The sequence below is a fragment of the Rana temporaria genome, chromosome 3, assembly GCF_905171775.1.
Source record: "Rana temporaria chromosome 3, aRanTem1.1, whole genome shotgun sequence".
NCBI classification, from domain to species: Eukaryota; Metazoa; Chordata; class Amphibia; order Anura; family Ranidae; genus Rana; species Rana temporaria.
In genome coordinates, this window is record NC_053491.1 from 433,005,098 (window position 1) to 433,024,411 (window position 19,314).

At 43.8% G+C, this 19,314-nt stretch overlaps 1 protein-coding gene across 3 annotated transcripts in view; it reads right to left on the reverse strand.

Moving 5' to 3' along the window:
• Positions 1-762: 762 nt before the first annotated feature.
• The window catches only part of LOC120933257 (LIM homeobox transcription factor 1-alpha-like), an 81,672-nt gene continuing 63,120 nt past the window's right edge, over positions 763-19,314 (reverse strand). Inside the window, exons 4-10 of one of the 3 annotated variants that reach the window (XM_040346369.1) lie at positions 19,048-19,280; positions 15,082-15,239; positions 10,874-10,951; positions 9,168-9,285; positions 3,965-4,117; positions 3,135-3,239; positions 763-1,531 (exon numbers count right to left, since the gene is read on the reverse strand). In XM_040346369.1, the coding sequence (XP_040202303.1) occupies positions 1,380-1,531; positions 3,135-3,239; positions 3,965-4,117; positions 9,168-9,285; positions 10,874-10,951; positions 15,082-15,239; positions 19,048-19,280 (997 nt within the window). In that variant the 3' untranslated portion in view covers positions 763-1,379. The remainder of the gene's footprint in view (positions 1,532-3,134; positions 3,240-3,964; positions 4,118-9,167; positions 9,286-10,873; positions 10,952-15,081; positions 15,240-19,047; positions 19,281-19,314) is intronic. The other 2 variants (XM_040346370.1, XM_040346371.1) reach the window with 2 other exon arrangements.

Genomic DNA, 19,314 nt, shown 5'->3' on the forward strand with positions numbered 1-19,314 from the left:
AGAATCGCGTCGAGAAAAACGTTTTTTTAATGACATTAAAAACGGTCGTGTGTATGCGGCATTATGTTTTTTTTTTTACCTTCAAGCATTCTACCTTCAGTGTCAGCCCCCCTAATACTTACTTATACCCGATCCTGATCATTCGATGTGCACGGGAGCCAAGGCTCTCCCTTCTTATTGGCTGAGATGCAGCAGCAGGAGTCGTTGTCTCCTGCTGCTGTCAATCACAGCCAGTGAGGTAAGAGCAGGGGAAGGGCTGAGCCCCACTCTCTGTCTTATGGACTCTCTGGAGTGAGAATACACCCCTATGGCAAATCGCACTCTGCAAGAGGGAGGGTCCTAGAGCACCAATAGGGGATCCGAGAAGAGGAGGATCGGGACTGTTCTGTGCAAAACCACTGCACAGAGCTGGTAAATATGACATGTTTTTTATTATTATTATTATTTTTATTTATTTTTCCTTTACAATCACTTTAAATAAAATACTTTGTCTTCACCTTTTTTCCATTCCTTTATTGAACCTCAGTACTGCTGATCACCTCCACCTCCTACAGCCACTTTCTGTTCACATACAATCCATTAATGGCTCCATGGCCTTTCACATGGTGGAAAGAGTGGACCATGCTTGTGTAATGTGGGCTAAAACAGCCACTTGTAGTCTTCATCGGAAGCCTGTGTGACTGGGTAACCAGGCTGGAACACAACTTGAAAATAGGGACAGAGCATTGTCATTATAGAACAGGAAATACCTGAACAAGGATCTTTGTGACTGGATCATCAAGTAAATCATTTTAATGAAGATTTAAAAATTTTGAAGCTTACGTTTTTAAATTACTTTAACATTGCTACAGCTGAGATTTTAAAAGAGTTTAAATCAACTTCAAGATAAATATGAGATCAGTTTGTGAATGTTTCTATTATTTCTCCGTTCAATTCAATGTGAATGCATAGTAAGGTAAGATTAGGGAAAATGAATCTCAAATACATCACCAAAGCCTCTCTACCTGCAGGCTGGGCAAAGGCTCAAGAAAAGTTGTCCACTACCCCGCATTCAGGATTCTGGGGGCTCCACACATTATTCCTACTTTTGGAGATCAACAGAAGCTTCAGCATCCACAAGAATATGCATAGAGGCTTCCAATTTTCTTTATCCATGGCTACATCACAGGTGCAAGTGCAACATGGTGACGTCATTGCTCTATGCCGTGAATTTATCTTTGCACCATGCAATATAGGTACAGTATGTTCTTGGACTAAATAGAAATTATTACTAAACCTAAAACAGACAAATCTATTTATAGTATAGTTCATGTTTCAAATGTGAAAATATTTTTCCAGTACACCATCTGAAGCATCCACAAATCACGTCATTTATCATGTCAGGAGGCAAAATAGGAGCTCTGCATGGAGTACAGGCGGTCAATGGGTCCAATGCGGGCTTGTATGTTGGTGCTTTCTGAAGATGTCAGCAAAGATCCTCCAAGATAATTCAAACCTTCACTGTCCATGTCGTGGAAAACACTATCTGTGTCTGTTGGAATAAAGCAATTCGCTTAGTTAGAAGACTGTATGTACATTCAGAAGGCTAGTTCAATATGGTCCGAATCATAAAAACTTTGGTAACATTACCATTATTTATAGTAGGAACCCTGTGTCAAAAACTGGATCACCTGCTTATGGCATTGTAGTTCCTGGACCTGAAGGGTGTAGTCCCAGTGTCTGTCCACCAGTAGGTGTCTCCCAGCAGCCAACAGATCTGAGCAAATAATCTTCACCTGATGCTGGCTGATGGTAGGATATAAAGTCTTTCCTCTACTATTCCATAATGCCTCAGTGTTTTACCTGCTCATCCCATGTACTTTGCTCCCTCTGACCTGTGATTCGGTTCCTGCCTCTGTTCCTGATCTTGCTCCTGCTGCCACCTGATTGTACCTGCTCCTGTGTATCTTCTCCCCATTTTAGCTTATCCCTTGCTCATTAGCCTGATCCTGCACTGCCCTATTTAACCTGCCATCCGAACATAGTCTAGTTTAGTTAGTTACTGTATTAATTGGCGTATAACACTCACTTTTTTACCCTGAAAATAGAGGGTAAACTGTGCCTGCGTGTTATACGCAGGGGGCTGTGGAAATTTTTTTCCTGAAATTCCCTCTTAAAGTTAGGGTGCGTGTTATACGCCTGTGCGTGTTAAAGCCGATAAATATGGTAGTTGTTCTCATTTCCACTGATTAGGTACACTTTATTTAGGTTTACTGGGTTTTGTTTTCTTTGGTGTATTGAATGTTTGTATTTATTGTGATATTTTAAAGCTGTGTTATTTTCTTTAAAAACACATTTAGGCCTCTTTCACACGGAGCGGACCGTTTTTGTGTCCGCTCCGTGTGTGTCTGTCGGCTCAGCGGGGATCCCCGCTGAGCTGTCGGCGGACAGGGCGGTCCCCGCACACCGCCCTGTCTCTCCTCCGCTCTTCCCTATGGGGAATCGGATGCAGACGGACCGTCTGTCCGTCTGCATCCGATCCGTTCCGCCGGACGGAAGAAAAATAGGGTTTTCTTCCGTCCGCAAAAGCGGATCCTGATGGACGCGGATGGTCGCGGACGTTAGCGGATGCTCCATCCGCTAACGGACGCGATCCCATAGGGATGTATTACAAGTCTGTAAACGGACTTGTAATAAACGGACGAGCGGAGCGGACGTGTGAAAGGACTCTGCCTTAAACAATGGTGCCCCTAGTTCATTTGTGTCTACTTAAAACAGTTAGGCCCCTTTCACATCAGCAGGCCGATCGGGTCTGCCTGTCAGTTTTTCATTGGACCACCCATTGCTCTCTATAGGGCAACAGATGTCGGCAGACGTGTCCGCTGTCACATCAACATGGGGACAAGGGACTTTGGGTGGGGGGCGCAGAGCCCCCCTGCCCCAAAGCACCTTACCTTCATGTTAAGGGCATGTGGCTTGCTATGGGCCAGGAGGAAGGGCGCTCGTTCACCCCCCCCTTTCCTGACTTGTCGAGCTGCTTGCTCGGATAGGGGTCTGGTATGGATATTGGGGGGACGACGACGCTGAGGCTGGATGGGAAGGGGTTAATGGATACCTTAACCCCAAAAACAAAAATGTAATTTATTGCAGCTTACTAGTCTTTGGATCTGGTGGCTGGCTGCATTCGTTTTCATTTTTCAGGCTAAGACCATTTTCAACAAGTACAGAAAATACCTGTCTCCAGAAATGTGTCCCTGTCACTGAAAGAAAAAAACAGTCTTATCATTTTTTTATGCTACTGATCTCCCCATCTACATGTAAATGAGATGATCAAAGACAGACATGCTTGAAGTTCAGCTTGGGTGACAACCATTCCTGCCTCCATAGATACAGTGCAGAGGTTATCGAAGAAACCTAGGGACATAAAGTGCGTTTTCTACAAGAATACCATGCTAAATAAGGTAAAAAATCCCCCCACCTAAAAGAAAACAAATTCAGCCACTACATCTAAGAACTGGTAGTCTGCAATATTTAACATTTTTGTATTTGGGTTTAGTTATGCTTTTGGATCACTGGATGTCAAGAGGAGCTATACTGTACTTGCGAACCCCCCCACCCCCCATAGCATCTTCGTGAATGATGCATAAAGTATAGAAAATACAGTGATAAATGCTAAATTGTTAATTGTTCTTTATTTAAAGCTGGTCATCAATAGCATTGTTAGAAAAAGTAACCCCAAAGAGGTCCTTTATATGCCAGGATTGCTTTTTTTTTTTACATTGTAGGGGGTTTATTTTAAGTGATTAGCTTGGATACAAACAAGGTTTACTTTAGTTCTGTTCAAATATAACATTTTAAATAAAATTGTAAAGGGAAAAATGCTCAGAATATTATGTTGCAGAAAGAAAAGTCAACTTGAGCTTTACGAATGAATATTAATTGTCTGTAGTGTCCAATAAAAGAATTGCCACTTCAAAATACTCACCATATGGATGAAGGTGGTCCCCGGGCATTTGTGGAGGTGTGAGGCCCTGTCTGTACAGGTCTGTATTGAAGACACTCTGATCCAATGGAAGAAGAGACTGTTGGACCATTCTGGAGTATGGCAAAATAACACCTTCTATACCACTGCCACCATCTAATAAATCAAGCAAAGAACAGGAGATAGGAAAAGAAAGGGAAAAGTAGTCTGCCTCTTTAGGCTAAAGTGAGGTTCCTCATTAGCCATGCCATTTTTTGGGGGGGTTTAAACAACAAAAGCAATTAATGGTAATAGTTATCGCTAATCACCGAGAACATCATAGCATGCTCAATGTCCTTTTGTCAGGTTGATAAAATGCAGAGCTCAGAAATGCTATTCCTTAAAAATCAAGTCTGGGAAATTTGCAGGGGTTTGTTAGGGTTAACTGCTTGTTTAGTCCTGAAGAAAGTAAAAGTACTTTTACTTGCCTTATCATATGCTCTCCCAGCACTCCCAATGCTTAGGCAGTGGACTGTCCCTTTGCATCCTCACATCCAGCTATGGACCCTACTTCAGTCTTGATGACCATCAGTGCATAGGGGAAAGATGCTTTAGGGACTGGTCTAGCATCACAAAGGAGCGGAGGATCGGGTAAGAAGATCTACTTAGGTGTGCCTGTAGGTTATTCGAGGATGTTTAGCTACCTGTTAAGCTTGCGATGATGTGTATGCTTTATGTATAATTCAAGTTCAGTTGTTATGCCTAGTTCTTTATGCATGTTAGGAAACAGTTAACAGATTTGGTCATGTGATCTGGGGGAGGGGAGTTGTGGTTAGTTCTAAGATGGATGCTAATGAATAAAGACCAGGGGCCGGATTCAGATAGATTCGTCTATCTATCTGCCGGCGTAACGTATCTGAGATACGTTACGCCGGCAGATAGATAGACTAATCTGTCTGAAACTAAGGGCGCAAGTTCTTTCTGAATACAGAACTTGCGCCCTTAGTTACGGCGGCATAAGCCCGCCTAATTCAAATGGGGATGTTGGGGGCGTGTTTTATTTAAATTTTACTTGACCCCACGTTTTTTACGTTTTTTTTTAACGGCGCATGAGCCGTCTGTAAAATATCCCAGTGTACATTGCTCCAAATTACGTTGCAAGGACGTATTGGATTTGACGTGAACGTAAATGACGTACAGCCGTATTCGCGAACGACTTACGCAAACAACATTAAAATTTCAAAACTCGGCGCGGGAACAACGGCCATACTTAACATTAGCTACGCCTCATATAGCAGGGGTAACTATACGCCGGAAAAAGCCGAACGTATACGACGTAAAAAAATGCGCGGGCGGGTAGTTCGTTTCTGAATCGGCATATCTAGCTCATTTGCATATTCCTCGCGTAACTATACGGAAGTGCCACCTAGCGGCCAGCGTGATTATGCAGCCTAAGATACGACGGTGTAAGACACTTACACCTGTCGGATCTTAGGGATATCTATGCTTAACTGATTCTCTGAATCAGGCGCATAGATACGACTGACCACACTCAGAGATACGACGGCATATCAGGAGATACGCCGTTGTATCTCGTTTCTGAATCTGGCCCCAGGTTCGTGCTTTAAGCTCATGCTGTCTGCTTATACTTCATGCTAAATATTTACATGGTACCAGACGTGGAGTGAGAATAGTCATGGCAGCAAACAGCAACACAAGGAATATTTCTTCCATTACACTACAAGCCCAGGAAACTGTGGAGATCCTCTGGGGTGTAGAAGCCACCTGCCCGGGAATCAGATCATTTACACCAACATCAATACCCTAAGATTAGAATAACAATACCAGCAGGATATCTCTCCAGAGCTATCTAGCACTTTCCTCAAATGCTTCTTTTTGAGGAATGCTAGCAGCACCAGATCACAAGGGGATAAATTTTTAGGGCCTCATTCACACAAGCATACCTATTCAAACCTAAGTAAACAATGAACTACAAGTGCAGTGAAGAATTCACAGTTGTGCTAAATTTGAGAACTACAAGTCCCTCTGCAGTGGTGGCAGATGAGTTTTGTAGTATTCCATTTATAGATCTCTGTAAATGGATCTGAGAATGGACAATGTAGAGACAGTTGTTGAATGGAGCCAGGCACAGTTACACAGAAATATAAAAACAACTAAAGAGTGCGAGGAGAAGCACCCTGTGATTCAGGAATGGGGATGGGAGACTATGTCGTCACTGTTTTGGTACTGTTTTTCATGTGGCACACTAAATATGGGTATGGGGTGAAAGGAAGTCAGAAATGTGGAATAAGGCTTTAAGAAACACACAGGGACATCAGGTTTGAGGTGCTAAATGCATCATTCATTAAGATGGGATTCATGACTGATAGTTTGCAAGAATCTTTGCATGAAATTTGAATCCTGTAAAACGATTTTCCTCTAGGCTTTCTAAAGGACCTGAAGCGGGATTTACGCACACAGAGATTTATATGCATTTTATATGTCCCGCATTAATTTGGAGGCACAGGAGACAGAGGTAGTTAGCTAGGAGACAACTAGAAGGAGGGGAAGGGGAAAGAGTGATAGGGAGGCCAGTCCTGAGCTGGTACACCCCAACAAATATGCCACGTTGTATGATGCTGGGGATATAAGCTCAGGGGTGGCAGTGCTGGAGCAGGTGCCCTCCCTTAGCTGCCAGGGGAGTGATAGCTCCAGTAAGGAGGAGGGTAGAGATACAGAAAAGGCTAGACAAGTGCTGGTAGTAGGGGACTCAATTATTAGGTGGACAGAGAGGGAAATCTGTCAGAAAAAGCGTGGTCGCCGAATGGTATGTTGTTTACCGGGCGCTCGGGTTCGGGACATCGCTGATAGGGTGGACAGATTTTTGGGTGGGGAGGACCCAGTAGTCATGGTACACTTTGGCACCAATGAAAAAGTGAGAGGAAGGTGGAGAGTCCTAAAAAATGATTTCAAGGACTTAGGAAATAGATTGAGGAAAACTACCTCCAAGGTAGTTTTATCTGAAATAATACCTGTGCCTTGAGCTACACCAGAGAGGAAGCAGGAGCTTAGGGAACTGAACAAGTGGCTGAGGAATTGGTGTAGAGGGGTTTGGGTTCCTGGAGAACTGGGCTGAATTCTCAGTCGATTACCAGCTCTTTAGTAAAGACAGGCTGCATCTTAATGAGGATGGTGCAGCCCTATTGGGAAGAAAGATGGCCACAAAGTTGGAGGGGCTTTTAAACTAGGTATAGGGGGGCTGGTGGTCAGAGAAAGCAATAGCTGGCAGTGAACAAAGGACAGGGTAATAGTGGAGTCAACAGGGATAACTTCTAATCCTGGGGCGAATGCAAGGACTATTTAAAAACAAAGCCCAAGGAAAACTAAGAGGAAGTTAATATGCACCCATAAAAATGCTAAGAGGGGTTTACACAAATGCTAGGAGCCTAGCTAACAAAACGAAGGAACTGGAGCTGCTATTACATGAGGAGGACTTAAACTTTGTGGGAATAATTGAAACTTGGTTTGACAGCTCACACAATTGGCTGGCAAATATCCAGGGGTATTCCTTGTATCAAAAAGACAGGGAAGGTAAAAAAGGGGGAGGGGTGTGTCTATATGTAAAAAATTATGCAAGGGTGATAGAGACGAGCATTCCAATACTACAAGGAATGCAATAGGAAGTGTAAGAATGCAATCAGGGTGGCCAAAAAAATCATGAGAGACACATAGCGGAGGAGAGTAAAAAAAAATCCAAATACATTTTTTACATACATTAAAGCGGAGGTTCACCCAAAAATCAACTTTCTGCCATTAGATCCAGCATACTGCTGACATCTGCAGTATGCTGTTTTTTTTTTTTTTTTACTTATCGTTTTATCAGCTGTTGTTATCCGGCTCAGAGCGGGGATTTCTGCGGGTGACACTCGGGTGTTTACGGCGCCTGCCGTGTAGAGCTGACTGTGCAGGCGCCGTAAACACTCGAGTGTCACTTCGGGTATTTTCGGAAAGGCGTGACGCGCTTTAGCAGCCCGTCAATCAACTCCGCTTGGCTTAGGAACGCCTATACCTGGAAGGAATCCCCGCTCGGAGCTGGATAACAACGGCTGATAAAACGATAAGTACAAAAAAAAAAAACAGCATACTGCAGATGTCAGCAGTATGCTGGATCTAATGGCAGAAAGTTGATTTTTGGGTGAACCCCCGCTTTAACAGTAAAAAGGCAAGATCAGAGCACATTGCCCACATAAAAGACAAGGATGGTTATGAATGACACAGAGAAGGCAACTGTACTAAATGCCTTCTTCTCCTAATTTTTAATGCAGGAAAAGGAGGGGTAAACAGGCCGCGTCAGTACTGTAAGTGAAACATCCCAGGATGTACCATTGTGGCTAACAGAGGCCGGAGTGAAGGAAAGACTAAATAAACTTAATACAAATAAATCACCAAGTTCACCGAATACTCAGTACAGGTGGGCACTTGGGCAGACACCAGGTATGCAAGAGATACTGGTTTGACACATTACAATGCTTGTGCTCCCCCCATGATGTTCCCTGTGGCCAGAAATGCTGTTCAGTTTGATATGACATTTTGTATCATGTTCTGTTTATGTGATGATATCCTGTTTCATGCCTTACTTTGTACCATGTTGGCCCATGTGGCCCTCTTCCCTGTTATAAATTAACAACTAAAAAAAAATCACCAGGACCAGATGGTTTACACCCAAGAGTCCTCAGAGAACTAAGTCAGGTTATAGCTAGACCATTATTCCTAATCTTTGCGGACAGCATATTGACAGGATTTGTATCAGCTGATTGGAGAAAAGAAAATGTGGTACCAATATTCAAAAAAGACAGAGACAAATCCCTGGAAACTACAGGCCAGTCAGCCTAACATCAATCGTTGATAAATTATTGGTGGGGATAATTAAGGACTATATCCAAAAATGTACTGAAGAAAAAAATATCATAAGTAGTTATCCGCATGGGTTTACGAAAGGTCGCTCTTGCCAGACCAATCTGTTAACATTCTACGATGAAGTGAGCTGCCATCTAGACAGGGGAAGGCCTGTGGATCTAGTGTACCTGTATTTTGCAAAGGAATTCAATACAGTGCCCTATAAATACAGCCATTGACTTGTATGGCAGGTTGTGCAGGGAAGTCCTGCGAAATTTACACTAGACATATAAATTCCTATTAAATCTCTGTGTGCATGATCTTTTCTCACCTTCACTGTCTTCATTGCTTTGTCTGCTGTTCCTACGGTTCCTGCAGGTGGATCCCAGGCGTTGTGTTGCCAGCTGGTCGTGGTCTTGTTGTTGCTGCCTCCGTGCTATCTTCTTCATCTAAAAAGAAGTGGTTGCACAGAGAGAGTATAGATATGAGCAGTTAAATCCAAGGGGCTATAAATAATGATTTTTGGCATATTTAGGCAAGTATAATTGAAGTGTATTTAAAGTTAAAACTTTTTAAATATATTTTGGATAAAAGTGGAGTAAAGAATAGTTAAAATTCCTATCCATGTTTTTGTCATCCGTGTCCAACTGTGGTTGTTTCCCTTTCACTTCCTGTCCTGTAGACACAACAGGAAGTGAGAGGAAATCTCTCTAAAGTAAATACCTTTTTAGTCTGTTGTCCCCATTATAAACATTTCTCTCTATTTCTGTGCTAGTTCTAGCTCAAAATTGTGGATTTTTCATCACTTTCAGCAGGGGTCAAGTCCTGGGGGAAAAAGTGTGGCAACTCCCACCCAAGATCCCCTCCCCCACCAAAAAAAAAAAAATGATACGCTCATCGAGGAAGTGACGGAATACCCGCACACCACCCGATTAATCCATATACAGGAAGCGGCCAGTAACAAAGAATTACTAAGGTTCGCCTGCCCCTGACAGTGACTCGAGCTGGGCATTGCCGCTTAGTGAAGGATTGTCTCGGGCGGCTCGGCTGCTCTAGTCCTGCAAAGGGAACTGCGTTCCTGCTGTGAAAAAAGTGCAGGAACTCCGTTCCCACGTGTTTCCGCAGGACTTGAGCCCTGACTTTCAGTCATAGAGACAGTTGTCGCCAAGGACATTATAATAGATAATGTGGATCAAACTGGCAGTGACACGGACAGCAATACATTTGACAGGAGTTTTAACCCCTCACCTTTTTATCCAAAATAAAGAAAAGGTTTGGTTTTAGACACACTCTAAGTCTATTGTAAGCTGAAACTGCAAGTTTTGATATTCTAATGAACTGGGATTCCTAATGTAAGTTTTGCCCTTTCTTGCGAAATTTGGTCCACCCTTTGCAGCTATAACAGCTTCAACTCTTCTGGGAAGACTGTCCACAAGGTTTAGGAGTGTGTCTATGGGAATGTTTGACCATTCTTCCAGAAGTGCATTTGTGAGGTCAGGCACTTATGTGGACGAGAAGGCCTGGCTCACAGTCTCCACTCTAATTCATCCCAAAGGTGTTCTATCGTGTTTAGGTCAGGACTCTTTGTACACTGGTCCAAATCATTTGGTGGAGGGGGGGGGGGGGTTATGGTGTGGGGTTGTTTTTCAGGGTTTGGGCTTCCAGTAAATGGAACTCTTAAGGTGTCAGCATACCAAGACATTTTGGACAATTTCATGCTCCCAATTTTATGGGAACAGTTTGGGGATGGCCCCTTCCTGTTCCAACATGACTGCATAACAGTGCACAAAGCAAGGTCCATAAAGACATGGATGAGCGAGTTTGGGGTGGAGGAACTTGACTGGCCTGCAGAGAGTCCTGACCTTAACCCGATAGAACACCTTTGGGATGAATTAAAACTGAGTGGGAGTGGGAAGCGGAGTGGCAAGTTCTGGAATACTTGGTTCCATCTAGGCTAGATTACATATTTTAATTTGATATATTTCCTCATATAGAAGGAAAAGTGGAATTTTAGAGTTACACTTTGGTCCATTGTACCTTGGCTCTCTGGTTCTGGAACCAAACCTGAACAACGCGAACAGTCAGCCCTGTCTCTGCTGCCAGTGTCTCCCTCACCTGCACAATACAAAAATACGTATTTTGGTATCAATGATAGATACATTTATGAATATTGATACATATCAAACACAGCATTTCTTTTACCTTTAAGGATTTTTTTTTGAATATTCAAATGTAAAACAAGAATAATTCAGTTACATATTGAAAGTGTTATCACAGAAATACATATACAGTAACTCCTTGGTTTGAGAGTAACTTGGTTTGAGAGTGTTTTGCAAGACAAGCTAAATTTTTTAATACATTGTGACTTGATATACAAGCGATGTCTTGATATACAAGTAACATCACATCACAACTGAGTATTAACCACTTGCTTACTGGGCACATATACCCTCTTCCTGCCCAGGCAAAATTTCAGCTTTCAGCACTGCATCGCTTTAAATTAAAATTGCGCGGTCGTGCAACGTGCCTCCGAAAACAAAATTTATGTCTTTTTTTCCCACAAATAGAGCTTTCTTTTGGTGGTATTTGATCACCTCTGTGGTTTTTATTTTTTGCGCTATAAACAAAAAAAAGAGTGACAATTTTGAAAAAAAACACTATTTTTTTACTTTTTGTTATAATAAATATCCAATTTTTAGGCCGATATGTATTCTACATATTTTTGGTAAAAAATAAAAACGCAATAAGCGTATAGTGATTGGTTTGCACAAAAGTTATAGTGGCTACAAAATTCTGACATTTTTTGTATTATTTTTTTTTTACTAGTAATACAGCGATCTGTGATTTTTGTCAGGACTGCGATATTATGGCGGACACATCGGACACTTTTGACACATTTTTGGGACCATTCACATTAATACAGCAAACAGTGCTATAAAAATGCACTGATTACTGTATAAATGTGACTGGCAGGGAAGGGGTTAACTCTAGGGGGTGAGGAAAGGGTTAAATGTGTATCCTGGGAGTGATTCTAAGGCCCCGTACACACGATAGAATCTATCCGCAGATAAATCCCAGCAAATGGGTTTCTGCGGATAGATCCTATGGTGTGTACACGCCAGCGGATCTGTTTCCGCGGAGAAATCTCCTCTGGGATGGATTCCAGCAGATCGAATATTTGTTGTGCTGCACAACATATCCATCTGCTGGAATCCATTCCAACGGATGGATCCGCTCGTCTGTACAGACTTACCGGATCCATCCGTCCAAAGGGATTCCCCGCACGCGTCGTAATGATTTGACGCATGCGTGGAATTCCTTATATGACAGCGTCGCGCCCGTCGCCGCGTCATAATCGCGGCGACGGCGCGACACGTCATCGGCAGAGGATTTCCGCGCGGATTTCAATGGGATGGTGTGTACACTCCATCCCATCGAAATCAGCGGATTTCTTTGAGAGGATTTATCCGTGGAAACGGTCCGCTGGACCGTATCTGCGGATAAATCCTCTCGTGTGTATGGGGCCTTACTGTGGGGGGAGGAGACTGACTGGGGGAGGTGACCGATGCTGTGTTCCTATGCACAAGGGACACAGCATCAGTCTCCTCTCCCTGACAGGACATGGAGCTCTGTGTTTACACACAGAGCTCCACGTCCCTGCTCTGTCACTGCCAATCGTGGGTACCTGGCGGAGATCGTGGCCGCCAGGCACGCACATCGGCATCTCGGGCAAAGAAATTGTGTTTTCTTTTCAAAATTGTCGTTCTTTTTTTTGTTTATAGCGCAAAAAATAAAAGGTGATCAAATACCACCAAAAGAAAACTCTATTTGTGGGAAAAAAAGGACGTCAATTTTGTTTGGGAGGCACGTCGCACGACCGCACAATTTTAATTTAAAGCGCCACAGTGCTGAAAGCTGAAATTTTGCCTGGGCAGGAAGGGGGTATATGTGTCCAGTAAGCAAGTGGTTAAAGGGGTTTAGACAAAGAAAACAAAGAAAAAAACATTTAGAAGGGAAATCAAAGGAAAGTGTAAGTGAACCAACAATGCACTAGCTTAAAGCAACCTATTTAGAAAATAAAAAACAAACCTTTACAACCCCTTAATGTATGAGAAAGAGAAAGAAGGAAAAAGAAAATGGTTGGAAGTTACCTTAATCACAGTACCTTAGAGAGAACAAGTTCAATAGTTCTTTTTTTCCAAAAATTTGAAACTCTAGGATGTGTGATCCATTCATGCCAAATTTTAAAAAATTTAGCTGTGGAGCCCTTTTTGTGCGCTAGCATTAACTCATAGGGCGCCTGGTTACGCGAGTTACTGCGTTTAGCCACGTTTTGCAGTGTTTAGAAGCGTTTGGTGCTTAAAAATGCCTCTAAACTCAGCGTCTGAACTCATTTTTTTGCTTTCTAAAAAAAGCCTCTAAACTCAACTGCCTAGAAATGACTATAAACGACCCTGTGTACATGGACAGATAGGATAACATAGAGGAGAGTTCAGGAGCAGTTGAAAAAAATGCCCAACTGCTCCTAAACGTCCGTTTACCAGCAGCAGTGTACATGAGGCCTAAAGCATTTTTGTACAGGCATTTAGGAGCATTTTGCATTTTTTTCTGCCAGAAAACACCTCTCAAAAATGTAAACTCATTGCTTGTGGACAAGTGCTATGTGCATAGGGACTCCTGAGGGATTGAACATGTTTTTTTTACTGGTAATAGATCTGCTTTAAGCTTGTGTAAGCTCTGGTATAGAGTTGACCATACATTACACAGGGACTTCGGAGGAGCCCCTGCAGGCAGGGATGGACTGGCCATTGGGACTACAGGGAGTTTCCCGGTGGGCCGGTGGCTCAGTGGGCTGGCTTCAGTGATAGCGGATCGTCGCCCCCCTCTGCTCCTCTGTCTCTCCCTTCCCGCATCGCTCACCTCCTCTCCCTCCCCACAGCACTCACCAGGGGGGGGGGGGGGACAAAGAGGCAGGGGGAGTACCAGAGGAGCATGGGGGACGACAGAGGAGCATGGGGGAGGGGACAGACAGCTGACTCAACAGCTATGGCCTGGGAGTTTCTCACTTCTGCCTAATTTTGTCCCATAAAGGGGGGGGGCACCGAACTGATTCTTTGCCCCGGGTGAAATAATGTCTAGCTTCCCCACTGGTACAGGTGAAACAGGGGAGTGAGTGGAAGGGCCAGCTATTTAAGCCTATCACTTTACCACGAATGGAAAAGTACGGTTGTGCATTAAAGTGGTTGTAAAGGTTAATTTTTTTTTTAAATGACAAACATGTCATACTAACCTCCACTGTGCAGTTCTTTTTGCACAAAGTGGCCCTGATCCTCCTGTTCTCCCCGCAATAGCTAACCCCCTCTGGGAAGCTCTCTCCCGAGGGGGTTACCTTGCGAGCATGCTCCTGTGTCATACACTTGGTGTACATAGCCACCGAGTTTATATCTCGGCCCCACCCCCAGTGGCCGCGTCATTGGATTTGATTGACAGCAGCGGGAGACAATGGCTGCGCTATCAATCTATCCAATCAATGCAGCGACTCCGTGGAGAAGAGGACGCCGTGAACGCACAGAGCAGGTGAATGGGCTCAGGTAAGTAAAATGGGGGGCTGGGGGCCCATGACAGCCAGGTGTTTTTTCACAGATATAACAAAACAATTTCAATAATATCTTTAACAGCATGTACATTTGTGAATGGGGGCAAAATCAAATGTTATGATGCTATTATGCTGCGTACACATGATCAGAAATTCCGACAAATTGATTTTTTTTTTCGACTGAATTTTGGCTCAAACTTGTGTTGCATACACGGTCACACAAAATTCTGTCCCTCAAAAATGCGGTGACGTACAACACTACGACGGGCCCAGAAAAAGTAAGTTCAATGTTTCCAAGCATGTGTGTTTTTTTGCGCGTCGGAATTGCATACGTCGGAAAATTTGAGAACCAACTGTCAAATTTTTGCTGTTAGAAATTCCGATGGGGCCTACACACGGTCGGAATTTCCGACCAAAGGCTCACATCGAACTTTTCTTGTCGGAAATTTGGACCGTATGCACGCGGCATTAGGCTATGTTCTCCCCAATTCTCTCCTCCAAGAGAGAATTTCTTCATGCAAACCGTAAGTGGGATCACTTTGAGCTGCTTTAGTTTCAAACAGCAGCAAAGGTAAGTAACACCTAGGATAATGCAGATGTATTTTTTTCACAACCCTATTACAACAAATATTTGCTAGATTGCATCTACCTTTCTGCATGGCTTGGAAGACACCTCAAATGATGCTTTGAATGCCCTTCTCTGCTGTGTGGTCAGTATTGTCCTTGGTCTTTTTGAGCGTTTAACATCTTTTGCATCATCGCTTCCTTTACCATGGGTGTGACATCCATCTTCATCCTCACTTTTAACTAAAAGAAAAAAAAAAAAACATGCGAAATGGAACATTTATTACCTGGTCATGTCTTTCTTTCCCTGTTTTTTTTAAACCTCCTATATAATGTGTTCCTACTTTCATCTTTGAAATGAAAACACAGCTTAAAAATTTCTAAGCACGTGGTGTCAGCCCTGCCTACTTGTTTTCTGATAGATTACAAAGAACACAGACCCCTCCTCATCTCCGCCCTTTTCTATCTCCTTAACCCCTTCTTGTTCACAGACAGAGAACACAGAAGTTACCAGCTCAATGGCTAGACTAGGACAGCCACCCATGGGAACACCCATATTTTGAGGCTTTGGGAGGGCCCCCAATATGCCCATACCTTGGGTTTTTTCAGCAGGAAAGGAGTGCAAAATGGGCAGGGCCTGCAATCTATACTATACCTACTAAATGTTTGAGATGGGAATGAGGGACACCTATTAGCAAAGGAATGTGGGCATAGGACACACCCCCTGCCACGCCCTCCTTAAAGGAGAATTATACAAAAAAAAATTAAACCCACAAGTACTTTTTTTTACCACTACTATTCCTTTATACTAACTTTTGAAATTTGCAAATGCAGACATTTAGAAATTGGATAAAAGGTTTAGCACTGGCAAACACTTTTTGAAAGATAAAAAGGGCCTTTTGTATACAACTCTATAGATCAGAGCAAAATGAGGGACAAATGAGGAGGAACGAGGGGCAGAGTGACTTTGTTCCAAATCAGGGACAGTTGGGATCTATGCTATACCGTTGAATTAGTTCCCAGCTCTTGAGAGGGGGTGCGCTTTTTCCATTTTACCTTGCGTACTAAAGGACTTTGCCCCATCACTGATCAACTCACATGTTTTCTGGAAATCAACAGGTACATTTTGCACTTATATAGCAGACATAACAAAAACATTTTTAATAGTATCTTTAACAGACCAAAAGAGATCAAATAAGAGAATGTTTATTGTTAGGGTTTGCATACAATAATGGGTGTTTTTTTTTTCAAAAAGTTATTCATCCTATGAAACTGCATGTACATTTGTTTTGTGTGAATGGGGGCAAATCTAATGTTACAAACACAAATTCTCCTGCACTCGGAAGTAAGTCCGCTCAGGATGAGCCAAGAGGTTAAACCTTGAAACGCATTAGCCTATTGGGTCTTCACCTCCTGCCCTAGATTGTGATGCACTTTAGACTGAATTATGTTGTAGCATGCAATGAACTTTGATGCTGTACCATGTGATGAGCTTCAACTCAATTGTGATTTTGTGAGTATATTACTTACCACTTAAAAAAAAAAAATATGGTTTTAGGATAATGCACTAGATCAGTGCGCCCTTTCTTTTTTTTTCTTGTGGTTCCAAAATCTAATTTTATTAGGCTTTCTTCTTTCCAATTTGAATATTTTTCATTCATGTAGGACTGAGTGAATCGAAAAAATACTTCATTAGGGCCACTAGATGGAGCTGATTATCAGAGGAAATAAATACTTAGGGCCAGATTCAGGTTGAAGTGCGGCGGCGTAACGTATCGTAGATACGTTACACCGCCGCAAGTTTTCATCGCAAGTGCCTGATTCACAAAGCACTTGCGATGAAAGCTACGCCGGCGGCCTCCGGCGTAAGCCCGCGTAATTCAAAGGAGCGTGTGCCATTTAAATTAGGCGCGCTCCCGCGCCGGACCTACTGCGCATGCTCCCTTTTGAATTACCCGCCGTGCTTTGCGCGAAGTGACGTCATATTTTCGAACGGCGAGGTGCGTAGCGTATTTTCGGATTCCCGGACGTCTTACGCAAACGACGTGAATTTATAAATTTCGACGCGGGAACGACGGCCATACTTTATACAGCACATACGTGTGCTTTGTAAAGTTAGGGCACCCAAACGACTACTAAATTTGCGACGGTAAACTAGACTAGCGGCGACGTAGCGAACACGAAAAACCGTCGTGGATCGCCGTAACTCCTAATTTGCATACCCGACGCTGGTTTACGACGCAAACTCCCCCCAGCGGCGGCCGCGGTATTGCATCTTAAGATCCGACAGTGTAAAACAATTACACCTGTCGGATCTTATGGCTATCTATGCGTAACTGATTCTATGAATCAGTCGCATAGATAGAACAACAGATACGACGGCGTATCAGGAGATACGCCGTCGTATCTGCTCTGTGAATCTGGCCCTTAGTTCCAATGATTGAAATCATTAGGAATGAAAAACATTTGACCTGGAGGGATAATAACCTAGGGGCTCATGCAAACGAGTGTCTTCTCCAGTAGTACAGTGTAAACAAAGAAGTGTATTTTGGTGCCCAGTAGCTCCCCTTATAGACCTGAATGGCTGCAGCCTGCTATACAGATGTAAATTCCCGAAAGCAGCACCAGGCGCTCCTAATAACATTTTGCACCCATTCGCACAGAATAAAGTTTCACAAGGTGACTCGATCTGCAATTTTTTTAGAAATACACCTCTAAGGCCCCTGTACAGACGACCAAACATGTCTGCTGAAACTGGTCTGCGGGCCAGTTTCAGCAGACATGTTCGGTCGTGTGTAGGCCCGAGCGTGCAGGATTCCAGCAAACATTTGCCCGCCGGGCCTTTTCCCAGCGGACAAATATTCCTGGACTTGTTTTAAAACAGTCCGCTGGAATCCTGCCCGCTCGGACATGTTCGGTCGTCTGTACAGACCGAGCGCCGCCTTTCCTCGCATGCGTCGAATGACTTTGACGCATGCGTGGAAGCATTTAACTGGCAGGCCCGCCCACGTCGCCGCGTCATTGTCGCGGCGACACCGCGGACACGCCCCGCGTATTGTTTACGCGCGGATTTCTGTACGATGGTTAGTACAGCCATCGTACAGAAATCCCCGGGCAGACATGTACGGTGAAAACGGTCCGACGGACCGGTTTCATCGTACATGTTTGCCCGTGTGTACACGGCCTAAGGGTGCATAGCGAGTGCATATTTTTGGGATTTAGGTGTAAATAAATATAACTATGTCCACCAGTAGGTGGTGCCGCAGATAAAATAAAACTGTGAGGTCAATTTACTAAAACTGGAGAGTACAAAATCTGGTGCAGCTCTGCAAAGCAACCAATCAGGTTACAGTTTTTTTTTTTTTCTGAAAGCACTTTGTACTGAAAGCACGCTCCCAGCACAGCTGTCACCAAAAGCACTTGCTTGGTCAAGGCTTCTGATTGAGAGCCAGTGGGACAGGCTAGTGATCAGAGCCAATCACAGCAGTCACAGGATACAGAAAGCACCCCCCCTGCTCAGTCAGGTGACACGCACCCGTCTTGTGGTCGGACATCCAGTCCCGCACTTACCCTATCTAGGTGCTGGGCGGGCAGTGCTCCTACGGGAATCTCCTCCTCCTCTGCATCATGGCGGCTTCCGCCATGGGTCTCCTCCCTCCTCCTATTAGGCATCCAATTTGATCGCCTGTCTTTTTAGCTTATCGAGTGATGGGTCTCTGGACCTGCTTCCTGGCCCGGGAGGAGGATCAGTGTGAGAATAGTGAATATTAATTTACTATTGTCACACAACTGGGTGGGCTTGGAGTACAGCCTCTGGCTCTAATCACATGCTTCAAACCCCCCCCCCCATTTGAATACATGCATCCGGTGCCCTGCATGTACTGTAGATTAGGGGGCTGGGCGCACGAATGGGGGCAGTGCCCGTGCACCTCTAATGGATGTGCCTCCAGTAATTAAAGCTCACTTAGAGGGCTACTGGAGGGCAGCTTGATTGGGTTGATAACTCCTTTGGTTCTGTCATATCTTTAATGTATGTATGTGCAGACTTTACCTGATCCAGCCGGCGTTAAGCTAAATGCACTGAGCATCTCTCGCTCCCTCTCATAGTCGCTGCGACATAACAGTTGTCCTTCTTTTAAGACAAACTCATCTCCTCGCTCCAGTTTCTTCTCACATTCACAGCAGTAGAAGCAGGCCACATGGTAGACATTGTCGAGGACGCGCATAATGAGCTCCGATGGCATTACTGCTTTCAGGCAGCTGTTACATTTAGTGGTGAACAGCCTGAAAAGAAGAGAAGCTTATTAGTCTTTAATTA